General features: G+C 38.0%; 1 protein-coding gene across 5 annotated transcripts in view; it reads left to right on the forward strand.

The window, feature by feature from the left end:
• The window catches only part of MCTP1 (multiple C2 and transmembrane domain containing 1), a 395,876-nt gene that overhangs the window by 240,487 nt on the left and 138,224 nt on the right, over positions 1–17,165 (forward strand). For all 5 annotated transcript variants that reach the window (XM_075932144.2, XM_075932147.2, XM_075932145.2 and 2 more), the window contains 5 exons: positions 8,561–8,663; positions 10,661–10,763; positions 11,093–11,194; positions 11,541–11,615; positions 13,611–13,730. In XM_075932144.2, the coding sequence (XP_075788259.2) occupies positions 8,561–8,663; positions 10,661–10,763; positions 11,093–11,194; positions 11,541–11,615; positions 13,611–13,730 (503 nt within the window). The remainder of the gene's footprint in view (positions 1–8,560; positions 8,664–10,660; positions 10,764–11,092; positions 11,195–11,540; positions 11,616–13,610; positions 13,731–17,165) is intronic.

The following is a 17,165-nucleotide window of genomic DNA, read 5'->3' on the forward strand; positions in this document are numbered from 1 at the left end:
TTTAGACGTTTTCATTTAAATCCGCTCCTGAGCGTTACTTATTCGATGCTTGGGGATGGGTTGGTGCATGGTTGGGATCAGTTTTTCTCTTTCCCACCCCCCAAATCCTCAAACAAAAGTTATTCCATCCCTTTCCCTCACTTTCCCTTCAGCTAGCTTGTGATTGTCCAGGAAGTGATGAAAGTCTCCTCAGCAAAGCCACTTGTTATAGAGAAAGCCACAATCAAGCCCATTTGTAGGTATATATTGGCAATATAGTGAAATGCAAAATGGAATCATCATATAAACCGATGGCTTAAATTACTCGTATTTTTTTCCTAACCTAATTGTATTTCAGAAAGCAATAGGAATTTTTCAAAATTAAATACAGTATCAGTTAAAGCAGTAGTCAGGTAAAAATATATTCTGCTTTCTGTAACAAAGTTTTTATAGATAGATAGACATAGAAGGCTTAGCCTTCTGGACTGGAAACCCACTGGCTTAATAAGATGGTGTTTGCTGCTTCTTTATTAAGGTGTTCCTGCTTTTCTTTAGAAAAAAATTGCCTTATAACGATGCCATATAATGTAAGGAAGAAAACAGGGAGGAAAAAAGAGATGGCTCCATTTTTATCAAGTTCTCCATTTTTATCAAGTTCTCCCAGACTTATTATCTTAAATAAGAGTTAGCAACTTAGATTCATTAGTAGTGCTAAATCTAAGCTCCATTTGACAGCCTGCCTAGAAAACAGTTTGTTTTGCTGTCTGTAGGCTTTAATTAAGATGTGTTCAATTCTAGTCTCCTAGCTCTCCCCACCCCACTTACTGCGACACAGACTGGTGATCAGACGCTTTCAGATGGTCCAGCCCATGACTTTGACCTTCTACGCAGTCCAGCGTTCCCTGGGGAACCGTTCAGCTCATGAGGTCTGATTTCACACTTCCAGGATGCCTCGGCTCTCTTAACAATGACAGGGAGACAAAGCCCTTTAGAGCAGGCCGCATGGGGACTTGTTTAAATTGGAAACTAGAGAGGAGTCAAGGAACAAGGTTATGGGCTACAGAATAGTGCTTTTAATAAAGAGCTCACAGCTCTGCTTCAGCTCAAAGAGGGCTACCTCTGTACAATTAATTGAGCCATTTATCTGGAGCATCTTAGACCTCTACTTTCTCACAGTATTGTGTGATAAATATCAGCTAAGAGGCAAATGAGATATGCATGAAATGAATTTTTAACACTTTGATTACTGTGTCTCCGGACTTCATTAGAAGTAAATTTTCCTGTATTTCTGACCTCATTATCAGTTGACTGTCAGTGTGTTTTAGGTTCTGAGATTTCCAGATAGAGCTTGTATAAAAGGCATATTTTGTTAAAGATTTTACAGTAGTGAGATTTACTATCATAGACAGCTATGAGCTTTTTCAGAGGAAAGAAAAAAATGGAGTTTGAGAGAACTTTGAAAAAAATATAAAGAGTTTTATATAAAAGCCACACAATCCTACTCCCAGTAAATTCAGTGTTTAAAAAATTGGATTTAGTGGAAAGGATCAGAATTAAGGTGATAAAATTTCATGACTCTGGAGTACAGATGGGATTTTTTTTAACAGTACATTTTTAAGGCCAGGATTTCAAAAAACACTTGAATTTTTTCCTGAAATGTTTGTAAATTTTTGCATGTCAAATTTCTGAGGGCAGATGGTAATTCCGAGTACAGATATGGAAGACACTACACACCAATTGCTGGAGCAAATTTAGTAGCCTTTGGAAAGCAAGGCTCCATATGTAATTTGCATCATCTGGTAGCACCATGTCCAGTGTCCCATGTAAGTTTTTAAATCAGTCTTTCTAAAAATAACTTCAATCATGCAAAATAGACAATACTATAAGGTAAAGAAACTCAAACTGGCCCTAATATTTTATGTACTCAAAGGCTTTAGTTCACAGTTCAATTAACTGTCTTAACTTTGGTTGTTTCTTTTTTTAATTATTAAAGGAGAATATGAGTAACAAGTATCAGATGTTTATTTTCTGTTCCCTGATAAAGAAGAGCTCTTAGAATCAGATTTTGGTGTATATACTTGTAATTACTAACCTAATATTTGATTTATACAAATATTCTGCAATATTTGTTTAAATGTGGTTGTTGCACTGACTGTTCTTGTCAGATATCCTGAACATTCATGGAAATCAAATATATAATTAATCAACAACATCACTGTTAAGTAGCTATTACCATCATTCCTATTTTACAGAAAGAAAACAAAGAAAAGTTAAGTGACTCAACTGAGGCCACAGACTGAGTTATTGTCAAAGCTGCCATTAGCACATAGGAGTCTTTTGGTCTTTGTCTTTTAGATAAGGCGGCCTCACACATTTAAACCCAGCAGGGACCATTGTGATTATCTAGTCTGACCTTCTATATAGCATAGACTATAAACACGCTGTTGAGCTATCGGTCCTTGTGGGCAGAGGTCATACTAGCAGCTCAATTATAGGCAGCTGACTAGTAGGGAGATTGTAGCAACCTTTTGTGACATTAGAAGCTGCCCCAATGGCACTAACACCTCTCCCTCCACCCCTGCCACGAACTAGCTTGTAGTTTTTCCAAAAGTGAGTAAATTTTTGGCAGTTGGTTTCATAGATTGCAATGGGGAAGTACATGATGATTTGTGATATTTTCAAAGAATAAATGACAAACTTGAAATACTAGCAACTGAATTACATTTATGTCAATATCTTCCCAAGGAGAAGATCTATTAACTTATTTTTTGTAAGTGGAATTGTAAATAATTTTAACACTTCTAAGTCTTCAAAATAAAGTCATCAATGTTGTATGCCCCAAAGGTCTGCACAAGACTAGGAGGTGGTAGGAAGGGATAGATTGTTAGTATTACATGAAGTGTGCAAAAATAATTCCAATTGTTTGTCTTGGCAACAGAATTGATGCTTGTGTTTCTCCCTAATTAATCTAGCAAACCCTATATTGAAATTTGCTTTATAATAAACGATCATAGTAGTATAGGGCTTAATAGTCTATTGGAGCCCGCACAAATAGAGCTTGTAGGTTAGATTAATATATGATTTATACTGGCGCACAGTCATTCTTAGTGTAAATGAAGTGCCACGTGCCACAGGAACAATGTAACCATGATGTTGAAAGTGGCAATGGCAAGGGCCATATGCTGATTCAGTGCATCCTTGCTATAGCCACCATCTGTGTAGCTGACGGGCTGGTGTAGTGCTGCAAGTAAATCTTCACTGGGCACGGTGGGCTTTTTGAGGAATATAAAGATGCACTGTACACCACTTTCTGTCTTCTGAAATTAATTTAGCCCTGTGAAGGTTAACAGTTTTAGGGACAGAATAGATTGACCGCTATAATTAAGAACATACAAATTACCCTTTTAGAGGGATTTCCCATCCTTAAGTCTTTTATCTCTGCTCTATTCAACAGAAACATTGGATTTTTTAAGAGAAGGTGTGAAAAACAAACAAAAAAACATGGTGCACATAATTCTCTGAAGGAAACATTCTATCTGATCCTAACTGGAAGTAATCTTATTACCTGTAGAATGAATATTTGCAACTGTCATTTTAATCCAAATGAATGCATCTGCAAATGCTAGTCTTATGCATTTGAAGTCTCATTTTTAAATGTCTAAACTACTTAAGCCAATAATATTATGCAGCAGAGAGTTCTGACGATTAATATTTTCAAGTTACATATATAGTTAATACTACTTTATAAAGAAAACACTTTTGTGATTAACCTATGAAAAATATAACTAGGGAGAAATTTAAGGGCCACATCTTATGGCCATTAATCAGGGAAAAACTCCCATTTATTACTTTGCATTAAGGGGGTCGGGCTAAAGAGGGGAGTCGATAGCATGGAAATATAGTAGATAAATCCATTTCATTCTCTCAAATGCTTTTTTCATTCTTGCACAATGAAGTTAAACAGAAAATATCAAATATCAAAGTGTACCACTGAGAAAACTGAATCAAAATCAAATATAAAATGCCACAATTCTTTAAAATGTAATTTTGTATTGTCTGTCTTAATTCTTTGGGGCAGTTATTATTGGGCAGTTTTGCGGAAGAACTACATTTTAAAGAGGATTTGAGTACTTTGAGGTAGTTGAAATAGGTAGGCTGGTAAATCACAAGTTAAGTATGAATCCCTGGGAGCATTATGGATCTTCTCCAAAGCCATTGAAATTAGTTGTAAAAGACTCCGATTGACTTCATTTAGTTTGAAATAGGCTCTAAAATAATAAGAGACTTTGAAAAGCACCACCAATAGTCTCATTTTTGTTTGTCTTCCTATAAGGCATCTGAATAAAGTTTACCTGTTGGCAATTTCATGACAGTATTTAAAATAAATAGTTGAGGAGACAACATCTTGAAGAATTGGTTGCCCATATTTGTCTTTTTTTTAAATCAGATTTTAAAGCCGAGAGAAACATGATCATCTAATTGACCTTTCTGTGTGTTAGAGAACATCAATACCTTTTGGTACCCAGGCTTTTAACCAAATCGTGCCATACTTATAGTTCTAAATATATTTTAATTCTTTGCAGTGTGTTAGTGGCATGGCAGGGTAGAGTAGGAAAGAGATACAAACATGCAGCTACATTACTTGAAGAATTTGCTCTGAAATAAATAATTTTCATTTGGAAGATGATGTGGTTAAAATAAACAAGGTTTCCTCTGCTGCTGCATCTTGCACATATAGAGCTTTGGTGGAAGAGATTGATTAGGGCCATACCCACTTGACTTGCTCAGGAGAACAATGTGCTGAGGCTGTTGAGAGATCTACCACCGTAGATACCATGGAGGAGCCACCAATTCATGTTTGTGTCTTGAAGACAAGGAAGAAAAAGATGATGTCTGGAAAGAGCAATTGGAAGATTTCTCTGGATTAGTTTTTGTGGATGATGTCCTCTTATTCAAAATGAGAAACATTGATTTCCAGCTCTGAGTAAAGTTTGCTCACTCCTTTACCATACAGCGGAAGATGATAGATGCCTCTGTGTCAGTCTTTCTTTAGTATGTCATTCAGTTCCTAGAATTCCTGATTCCCAGTGTCCTCAGATGGCTGTGGTGATCTAGCCCTTTAGCCCACAACAAACAAATGCTGCTCTTCTTCTGAGCTCAGTTTCTACCCCTTTGAGGTTTTAGTTCCTCCATTCGTACCTTGTTTTCGGGGGGGGGGGGGAGGGTCACAGGTGGCAGTATATGACCATGTCTACCCTCTACTGTGGGTTATCAGAGTTGAAACAACCAGTTCTTTGTCTTTTATGGTCCAAAATTGCATTGTCATCTTCCTGTTGTCTCTTCTTGTATTCCTGGCCCTCCTGGCTGCTCTCCATCTCTTTATAAAGAATAGTTCCAAGTCTCTCTCTTTGAACCTGTACCCCCATTCTTATTCCTCCCTCATTGAAACACAAGCTGCTGTTCTTCTCACCACAGGCCTTATCTTAATCATGTGATCTTTTGCCACTTACTTCTTCCACATGAGGCAAGCTAACACTAGCACTGGTATAGCCCAAGGACCTTTAAAGGCTGAATTCACCTTGTAACTAGATGCTTTGTTATATACCTGCTTAACTTGGATATGAGGGCTCTAGTATATGGAAAAATATGCTTATGGTCAGAGACTGATTAGTCTTTGTCTTCTCGTGTGAGAGTTCTACCCTCCTTTTAGAATGAGATGTTGTTGCTTGGTGGAGGTGGCTGTGGTGATAAAACTTCTTTCCACGTAGCAAAGAGGATATGGGACACCTCGTGTAAACTGTCATGGTATTGCCTTATGTCTTAAAGCGAGGTCAACATTGTTTCTTCCTTTGTCTGACAAATTGAAAAAGTTTGTACTATGCATGTACAGGGGATTGTCTGCTTTCCAAAAACATTAGATCCAATCTATAGGAGCAAGAGCATGCTATCATGATTCACGTAACTTCTTATTTGTAACTTCTTATTTGGCCTTCTTGGCTGGACTGGTGTTTATATAACATTGTGAAGAAGAGAGTTATGTAAAACAGTGATATACAGGCAGTCCCCGACTTACGCGGATCTGACTTACCTCGGATCCGCAGTTACGAACGGGGCTCCCCCGGAGGACACGGACTGCGGGACCTCGCGGTCCTGCCGCCCGTGTCCTCCGGGGCTTTTTCCGCGTCTCCCTGGTCTGCAGACCAAGAAGAGGCAGAGCAAAGCCGCGGGGGGGCTCGGGCAGCGAGGCAAAGCTCGGGGGGGCTCGGGCGGCTTTGCAAAGCTTCAGGGAAGCCGGCAGCGGGACAGCCCAGACGCCCTGCGGCTGTCCCGCTGCTGGTGTCCTCAGATGCTTTGCTCCCCGTCTCCCTGGCAGACCAGGGAGACTGGGAGCAAAGCAGCGGAGGACCCAGGTGGTGGGACCGTGGTGCGTCTCGGTCTGCCGCCCGCGTCTTCCTGGTCTTCTGGGGTGGGGGGGGGGGCGCAGCTAGTACGCCCCCCCCCCCCAGCAGACTAGGCTTTTCTCCAGACGCCTGTGGCAGAGCAGCTGGGGCACTGCCGGTTGGTCCCGCAGCGCCGCTCTGGGTGCTACTGGACCAACTTGGCAGCACCCCAGCTGCTCTGCCCCAGGCGTCCTGATTCAGCCGCTGCTGGTCAGTTTCAGCAGCGGCTGAATCAGGACGCTTGGGGCAGAGCAGATGGGGTGCTGCTGAGTTGGTCCAGTAGTGCCGAGGAGCGGCGCTACTGGAGCAACCCAGCAGCACCCCAGCTGCTCTGCCCCAGGCGTCCCCAAGTCAGCTGCTGCTGAAACTGACCAGCGCTGACTACAGGAAGCCCGAGGCAGAGTTGCTCTGCCCCGGGCTTCCTGGAATCAGCTGCTGATCAGTTTCAGCAGCAGCTGACTTGGGGACGCCTGGGGTTCTTAAGTTGATTTTGTATGTAAGTCGGAACTGGCGGTCAGTTTCAGGAGCAGCTGAATCTGGACGCCAGTTCCGACTTACATACAGATTCAACTTAAGAACAAACCTACAGTCCCTATCTTGTACGTAACCCGGGGACTGCCTGTATCTTTCAAAGTTTGCAGTAAACAAACGGAGTGTCTTCATTATTTCCTTTTCCTACTATAGTAAAGGGTATGTTGGACATGGCAGTGCAAGAAAACTTTTTAACCACATTCCTGTGTCTATACAGTGATTTCACACATCATATTGTACAATCATATGCAAATACAAGTGAACAAAGGATGTGATACAATAAGTGTACTCTGCTCAGCTACTACATTTGTTCTAATTTTCTTTTGAAATATTGAAAACATAAGAAATGTGAGAAATCAGTCTCTAACTTCCTTCTAGAGTTGTTATATGGCAGGTAAACTTTCCAAGATGCGTATTATATCCATCTCTTCCGCATCCCCCCCCCCCTCCAAATTTAATGTAAAAGATTCAGTGATATTCTGTTTCCTATAGAATGTAAATGTCCACTGTGCTTGTAATTCACAGTCTTTAAAACAATTATTCTTTATCATTAAACTTAATAATATACACATTAACCTCTGTTGTAGTCCGAATCAATATTGCAGTTTGGAAGATGTGACCTCTAGAGAGCTTTGTCTAAATATTGATTTCATTGTCATTTGTATAAGGTATGAACAAATTACATGCCTTCCTAATATCATTAATATAGCTCCATCAAACCACTGAATTTGTGTTCTTACCATACATGATATTGTATTACAGGAATATTGAAGACATTGTGAAATATAATTGCTTAGGATGCAGATTTGACTGTGGAGAGCTTATGCTAACATTCAATAACTCTCAAATGCTTTGTTTTCTATGGACAAACCAAAGACAAAGATGAACCCCTCTTTAGTTCTTGTTAATTTGTGTGAGGGAGGCGTAGTTCCCTCAATCTATAGGACTAAGTTATTTTGGTGCTTGGCACTTATGCGTTGAAACTCTTAATGATTCACAACCATATATGCAGCTTTTCATACACATGTACCTTATATTAAACACTGATTTAAATAGGATGCTTGTGCATATAAATAAGCATAGATTTGGTTTTAAGTCATCAGCATCAGGTCATGTTGAAATTTACATGTAATGTTCAGCAAATGGTACTTCATTTTATTGATCATATGTGAGGGGGAAATGATGCAACAAATGAAGTGGTTGCCTTCAAGTAATGGTTATGAAAATAAAAATAGACTTGGAGCTGGATGTTCTTTACCCCATTCACTTTCATGAATTAATTTTTGTTATTATGTGAGGAAAAATATGTAACCAAGTATTAGCGGAATAATTTGCTTTGCATTATGCCTCTTAATTTCCTGTGTGCCAGAATGATTTAATTATCTGATCTGTGCAACTATATAACCTATCCTATAGGGGGTAAGTCTATATGAAGTGTCCTTGTGCACAGCACCTTGAAGGATCATGCAATTTGTGATGAGAAGAGTAGTACATGTGAATTCGTCATTACGTTTTTTTTTTTTTTTTTTTTAAATCCAAGCTGAGAGGAGGGTTCTATAAGGTTTTAGGTGCAGAATATTCATGGATTTTCTTCCATATTCTTTCTCTAGGTAAAAGTGACCCATTTTGTGTAGTTGAGTTGAACAATGACAGACTGCTGACGCATACAGTCTACAAGAATCTCAACCCTGAATGGAACAAAGTCTTCACATTGTAAGTTTTAAAATCAGAGCTACCTACCACTAAACCAGGAAGCTAGATTTTTAACATGGTTATTTTTAAACCAAATAATTCGTTGAAAAGAAATTTAGTTGAGGATAACAAATGTTTTCAAAAAATGAAGACTTGGTTGCTTTGACGGAAAGAAAAGAAGTTCCATTGCTATGAGATGCTAAGTGTGAAGTGTTGAGCATTCTAAATTGCCGTTAACTTCAGTGACAGTTGAATGAACTAACGTCACGTGACTAGGGCCTAGAGTTTGGAAATAGGTTGATGCTTATTAACTTATAAAATGTAAATACTATTTAACTGTGGGAAGAAAAAATAAAGCAGATCCGTTATCTGTAATATATTATTGTTTTCCTCTTTTTGCCACAATAATATCCAGTGATACTTTGCCACAACACTATTCTATATTCTCATGCAGTGATGCTACTGGACAAAATGTAGTCTCTGAAACATTCAGTTTGTTGGGGAATTGGAGCAAGTTGTTTTTTTTTCTCTCTGGGTTTGAAAACAATAAGTTTTGACAAATTCAAAGCCGATTTTTTTTTCTTCTGAGAATTAACTACCACCTTCTTTCTTTTTAAATACTTTGTTTCTTCCTGAGTGCAGCACAGCACCGATGATCAGAAAATTTATTGGCTCCGAGTTATTCTGCTGCTCAAATCTGAAAACAATCCCCTCTAAAACCATTAGCTTTGTGTGTTTGGCATAAATGAGAATATTAAGTATTGCTTTAGATCCCAAAATAACCTCTAATTTAATTTTCCTGTTTTCAAAATTAGGCAGTCATCTACAGCCTATGCTATACGATCTGTAGACTTCAGCTCCCTTTCTCTGTGATAGGACCTCAGTAATGAATACAGAACAAAAGGAAAATTCCACAATTGTACTTCATAGTAGTTTCCTCACATAGTTCTCATTTATGGATCTGTAAAAACATGATAAATTCTTCATTCATTTATTTTTAATTATCTGCTAAAAGGATCACTAACTAATTAATCTTTACTACCAGACAGTGCTCTATGAATAAGGAATCACTTTTGTCCTTTTAAAAAAAAAAAAAAAAAAAAAAATTGGTCAGAAATCAAATAGAAAATCCCATACAGATTGTCAAGAAGGATCTTCACAGGATCTTCTGTAATATTATAATTGTATCAGTTGTTTGGGATATTTGCAAATTTGATTTTTGCCTTTAAGAAACTGCTTACATGTGTGTTTTCACTCAAGCTGAATCATTTTTCTTGAATATATGTTTCTGAGTTAGCAGTTAGATCAAAGAACAAGAGCTGCCAAACAACTTTTGTTTCTTTTTCCAAACCAAAAATCTGAATACCTCAGATAGGATTTTATAACATACAGTGCCATCTGCTATGCACAGTAATGGACTATTTAATATCTAGCAGCCGAATAATGTTATATGCTTTGTATACTTCTTTCCAAATTTGTTGTAGTGCGTCTGTTGCATAGCTTGGATTGCTGGAATTTTGGAAGTAGAGGGCTCATTCGGAGTCCAAAATATACTCGGCTAGTTCATGATTATTTATTTTAATTTGGAGAGCTACAGCTATCAGAGGTTGTAATTTGAAATTATTTCAAGGATGGTAATATTTTAAGTGATAGTCTTTTATGGCGATCAAATCTGCTGTTTGTGTCTGTAAATCCCTTAGTACTATTCTGCATTGTCATTCATTGTAACTCTTGCAGTGCACAAACCAGGTAGAGTATTTAAAGAATCTGTCTCATGATGTAAGGCTGTGCAAATAGTAGGGCTGCCATGCTGCATGTGAAGTGATCGATGCTGTGGTTTGCCTGCATTCAGGGGCATTTAATTTACCTAAATTTTGTACCCAGGTTGCCTTTTAAATATATATATGTTCTTTGCTAACTTTGTTTTTGTCCTTGGTAACCATTGATGCAGGTTACTCTTCTTCCCCCTCTCCCCCCCCCCCCCCCACTTCTCTCTGTATATTTTTTTTCCTGAATAGCAATATTAAAGATGTCCACTCAGTTCTTGAAGTGACAGTTTATGACGAAGATAGAGATCGGAGTGCTGACTTTCTGGGCAAAGTTGCCATACCATTGCTGTCTGTAAGTTTCATTCACCTGACATATTGCACTGTATTTCTTTTGCTTAAGAAAAACATAAAAATATCTCCGCTCTGTCTGTCATTTCTCAACCAAGGTCTGTAATAAGAACACTAAAATTTTTAACATACTCAATTCACGGCCATGTTGAATCCCATGATAGTTAATTTTTCCTGACAGACTTGGTCCTGGTAATGAACAGGTACTTGTCAGAATTGCCACAGTTGTTTTGGGTTCTCTGTCAGTTTCAGCAGCTGGGGGTCAAAGGTTACTGTGGAAGTGTATTCAGTGGAGACCGCGAGACAGACGGCTGTCATGTCCTTTTCCCGCAGATTCAAAATGGTGAACAGAAAGCCTACGTCTTGAAAAACAAGCAGCTGACAGGGCCAACAAAGGGGGTCATCTATCTTGAAATAGATGTGATTTTTAATGCTGTAAGTCTTAACTTTGGCTTTTTTGTACTGCTAAAGAGTTCAGTTTCATGAAAGCTTTTGTTCCTGATTTGTAGAGAATTTCTGTCATTCTTCATTCTCTCTAAACCTTGATGTATACTACAGAATACTCTTCTGCCACTGCCTGGCACACCCACTCTTTTTGTTACGCTGTGCTGCTGCTGCTATTTCTGATAATGTAAGATATAGGAACTTGTGCCTATATATATTTTTATATTTTATGGGCTTGGCAGTTACGACTTTGAAACTTAATTATTTAAAATTGAAGTCTGTATTATTAGTAAGTATTAAGTAAATTAATAACATTGACACACATTTTGATGTATAGGTAAAAGCCGGCATACGAACATTAATGCCCAAAGAACAGAAGTACATTGAAGAGGAAAACAGACTGTCTAAACAGGTAAAGTGTAGGAAAAAAATAATCCTTTTGCAATGACTTACTATTGGGTGTAAGCTTCTAAACACCTCATGTCAAACTTCAGAGGAGAAAAAGAATTACACTTCCATTATCCGTTACAAAACTAAATAGTGAGATTGAAGAAAGAAAACCATATATACATATATTATGATGTATCAGTTCATTGTAAATTTCAATTTGATTTCCAGGAAATTTGTGGGGAAGAACTCTATAGAAATAGTGTGTCCACACATGTCAGGTTGTAGCACAGGTGGGCGTAAATTTAGTCTGTCACAATTTTTTGCCCTTAACCTTAATCTGAAAGTATTCTATTTTGTTTCACATATAAGGAGTATATTAACATTGCTTTAGCTAGGTTTTAATTTGTTCTACTACAATCTCAAATGAGACAACCAAAATCAAGTAACCTACAAGTTTTCAGGGGTGTCTGATCAGAAACCCATCTTCCTTTTCAAATATGTTTGCCTCCTTGTTACAATATTTTCTGGTAATTATTATAAAGACAAATGTTAAGTTTTTATCCTAAATTACATTGGATGTATTTTTTACTTTCCACAGTTCTGTATTTTAGTTATGGGGAGCTGAGTATTCAGGCTGTGAAGAGTAGAGTTTTTATTGTAGTTTGTGTTAGGTATGTGGATGGTTTTAAATAATTTTACTTTGTTAGATGGTAGCCTATTCATGTAGTAATGAGCCTTCATAAACATTAATATGATTTGCAGTATCTGCCACATGAATTATATATGCACTGTCCATTGTATTTCACTAAAGAGATTGTAAAGGGCAAAATACTTGTCTGTCTTCACTACTGTAAGGAAAGCAGTTCTAGAACTGCTTTTCCCCCACCCCCCATCATTACAGCAAACAAACAAGAAGGCCTTTTATTCAAGAGTTGTTTGTTCTCCCTACTTTCTTAACAGAAAATGATCATTATTGTACTTGCAGTTGGCAATGGCAATCAACTTTTTAAATACCCTCCCTTAGCTTTAGGGTATTAACTTATAATACATCATATAAAGGAAAAGGACAGTTTAAAAATTACAAAGAGAGGTCTTGAAATAGAGAGAGATACAGGAGTGTTTTAGAATGTCTAAATTTCCTGATCATTGGGATTTTGCTTTCACAGATTACATTCAATGTGTTAATTCAAAACTTAAATTTAAAAAATCATCATTACATTCCATTCTCTTACAAATTAGGTATCATCATTTGAGGTAATTTAAAGAGTTTTCACTGTGAGTTGAAACCTATTCCTCCTCATGGCTTGGTTTTGTGCAGATATAGTTAAGGTTACAGTGATAAATGCTAGAAAATACAGGATGACCTGCAAAAGCAACTATAGAAAGATACTTTAGAGCAAAGGGGGGAAATTGGATGTACTGAATATAGGTGAACTCTGTTTGATTAGAGCTCTGGTTTGTACATAATTTTAAAATAAAGGCCAAGATGTTTTCAAATTACATTGAGGTACTTGGGAACTACAGTATGCTCAGCACTTTGGAAAAATCAAGCCAGTCACTTGGCTGCCTAAATATAGACTGCAGAGCCTAATTTTAGGTAGACTGCAGAGCCTAATTTTAGGTACCCAATGTTGAAAATTTTTGTCAACTTATTTACTTGAACTTCCAAACTTCAGTGATCAAATAATGCTTGAATTTTTGCAAATGACCTTTCATATTCTTGTTTATATTTTTAAACACAATATTTGAAATGTCTGGGATAACACAATCATTTGAAAGGCATTCAAAATGATAAACTTTAGAGTTAAATTCAACAGGTGATAAACTGACCTGTACGACTGTCTAGATTCATTCCCCCTTTCCATTCTTCATTGCATACTGATAGTCTAGATCTGTACACTAAACTAGTTTTCAACTTGCTTTAATAAGAATGATCTTAAAGATGATGTAAGCTCTCCTAATAGTTCAAAGTCTTGTTTTTTCTGAATGGATTTACATCTCTTCATCTTTCCTACAGTTGCTATTACGGAATTTCATCCGCATGAAGCGTTGTGTCATGGTGCTCATAAATGCTGCCTACTATGTTAACAGTTGCCTTGACTGGGATTCACCCCAAAGGAGTCTGGCTGCTTTTATGGTATGATCATCCTATAACACTTTATTAATTACCTTCTGTAAATGATAGGTGTGTGTGTTTTGTGTCAAAGTTAATGTCAGTGTTGCCGTGTTAAAATCCAGTCTTCAGAATGGCTGTATACATTTACTTCAGGCTTGAAATGGGACCTACTGTACTGATTGGGTTCTGTTGTTGAGAAGACCAGTTGTAGCAGTAGTGCTGTATATGCACCACATTTTTAAGAGGCTTGGAGCCATGTGTCATAATTCACAAAGTGGGAAGAGCTGCCTGTGGCATCTTGGAGCTGTACTAAATTAATGCATCTTCCAGGAAGCATCTGGTAGCAGGGCTGTTTTCATACAATGGCTAAAATTCAGTTATCATTCCCTGGCAGAGAACAGCAACAATATCACTAACCTAGAAAATGAATTCTTCCTTGGCTGCAGGTTCTACCAGAGTGCACTTCAGCCATGCCCTAACATGTGATTGACAATTTGTGCTACAGTCATTCACTGTGTTTAGCTTATCCTCATATCTAAAATACTTTTATATGCTTTTTAGTACTTTATTTAAAAGGGAGATGATTTTTCTCATGTTTGAGTTCAGAACGATAAAACTTCACTAAGATAATGAATGTTTCTCCATAAAACACTGTTCTGTCCTCTAAATTCTTATGTCCCTCTTGTTCTTATACCTGAGGGGATCTCCAGCAATGCATTAAGCCTCATGACCCCATCTGCCACGTGCTGTTTGTTCTCTCTTATCAAAGGGAGAGGTGTGTGCAGTGAAGTGTCTTGATTTGATAGGAGTTGTTTGTTGGTTTGTATATTCCTTTGTTTATTAAATAAATACACCTGTTGCTATGAGTTCACATGAGATGTCAGGGTCAAAGAAATGTGCCTTGTGCTGGGAGAAGAAAGCATTTCAGACCTTCCATGGGCTGAGGTTCTCTCTCTTCCATGGACATGCTTTCCTCTTCCTGCTCAGAGTTCCAGTGTGCCACAGGAGCGAATCTTTTGACTACAGTCTTTCTCCTGGAGCTTTAGACAGTCTGTTAGGTATCTTGGGCACAAGAAATGGAGCACTTTGAGGATAAGGTCTGAGACCTCGAACTTGGTTTTCAGTACTGTGGAAAGCTGGTGTAGAGGGTAGAGGACCGGTTTGATGCGCTCACTTAAGCCTGAGTTGTAGAGGAGTTGTGCTGCAGCATTTTGTACTAGTTGTATTGGTATTAGACTTAATCTGAATAAGTCTGTTCAGTTATCCTTTTGACATGAAACTCTTTTAATGTCCATAGAAGCCAGTACAGCAAAGTGTATCCTGCTTTGTGTTGCATTGGTAGTCTGCTTCACCTGCCAGTCTCTTATGGTGCAGTGCTATCACCATCAAGAAGGCTGTGTCACCTTTACATCTTAACAGAAGAAATTTTGTATGACCAGAAGCAGGGGAGCTGACTGCCCCTGCACAAGTGTGTGTGTGGGGTGAGGGGGAGACAGAGGGAAAGCTCTGCAGTTCCGGAAGGGGCAGGGACTCAGATGGAAGGGGTGGAGGGTGGGTGCCATGCCTGTCCACTCCAGCCCTCAGAGCCACCCAGATTGCACTTCTCAGCATCCCAGTGGCAATTTAAAGGGCCTGGGTGTCCATCAGTGGTGGCAGATGGGAGGCCAGGTCCTCTTCTATTGTGGGCTCTGGGGCAGTTGTCCCCTTTTCCCCCCATGTGGGTGAGAAGGCCTGACCAGGAGCATTCTTAACAAACAGCTGAGAATAGATGAATACAGATTATTTTTATTTTAGTGCCACAGTAAATATATATTTTACACTAGCTATTATATAGTGCAAGAAAAATATATTTCTGGTTATATAACCGCACACTTACTTTTCTATTCACCAACGCAACTTTTTCTTGTGCGCAGAAGTTCTAAAGAGAATTGTTGCGTAATTAGATTGACTTTAGGAACAGATATTGATAAGCTGTACCAGTTTGAGTGTTGAGTTTAAATGCATTGTGCTCCTGCCCTGCAGAAGAGGGGAGTTCATGGCTGCAATTTTGCAGTCTCTTTCTGAGGTGCAAGTCTCTATGGGTGTTTGTGAAGCATTTAAATCATTTGCTCGTCCCTCATTTTCAAAAAGTACTTGTAGTGTTGCCTTTTGTACAGTAGGAATTTGTTACTTTAATTTAAAGCTAGAACTTCAAAAAGGGATTTCAGGGCTGGGGCAGAGTTTTCATTTAAAAATGGTGGCTAGGATTTTCACAGCTTCCATGACGCTCTGGAAAATCTTGCACAGCCTTGTGGAAACCTGACTTAATTCAGTTGATGTTATTGTGTTGTCTTATGTTAAGGTCATGCCAGAATCCAACACTTCTTTTTGGAAATCTATTTGTATAATAATTCTTAGCTCATCTATATCACTATTCAGCTTCAAAATCCTATACTAATCATAGCTCTTAGCAACCTTCCAAAGACCACAGTATGAGTCAGTATCAGACAGCATGTATTAAAAATAGTGTGTTCCTATTTCCCAGCTTCATTTGCAGACAAGAAAATAACATTGGTTAATTTTAAACTTAAATAAATTAAGCCTTTCCCAGAAAGCCAATACTGGTTCTTCTAGAAGACAGCAGCAAAAATCCAATATGGAATTTCTAGACTGAAGCTCTGATTTTGATACACCTGGAAAGATTCAGAACAATGTTACAAAAATGAAATATGATAGCTATGATTTTTCACATCATCATAATCCACAAACATCTTATCGGAATACTCAAAAGTTAAAAAATAAAATACCTGTTCTTTTAACCTCCTGCTCCCACTCCCCCCTCACACTCTCACAAAGGACTAACTTAGCTTCCACAAATTTAGAGGTGAAGTTAAACTTTAACTATGAAATTTCCTTAATATGTTATTCATACACCACAAAGAAACAGACATTAGAAAGGAAACACATGCAGACCTTTAATATTATGATGCTATAATAAGCTACTGGCATTCAGTTTGGCCTTTTTTACATATAGAAATGTTCACTGATGCACGTTTCAAAGTCAGTGGAATTAATAGTAAACATTTCAAATTTTATCAGCCATCGTGCTAATTTCAGAGATTTCAAAAGTTTTCAGTGGATGTTTGGTGATTGTTTTTGTTTCAGAATCCATTTGCCTGTAGAACTTCAGAATGTAAAAATACTCTAAAAAACTACTTTGTAAAATTGTCATAATTGATTTCTGGGAGGGAAGGGGCTTCAAGAATTTGACAGTATTTCTTCAGTTTGTAAGTAAGAATTTTTTTGAAACTCTGTTTTACAAATGCCGTGTAGGGTCTGAAAGTAAAGTTTGAAGCATTCTGGCTCATGAATCCCCTATACTAAATATTTGTCAGTTCCTGTTGCACTTTCTAATACAAATATTCTGAATGGGAGTTGAAGGATTTAGCTCACTTTTTTACTATGCCTCAGTGTCAC

This window comes from Pelodiscus sinensis, chromosome 6, assembly GCF_052426305.1.
Source record: "Pelodiscus sinensis isolate ZL-2025 chromosome 6, ASM5242630v1, whole genome shotgun sequence".
NCBI lineage: Eukaryota > Metazoa > Chordata > Testudines > Trionychidae > Pelodiscus > Pelodiscus sinensis.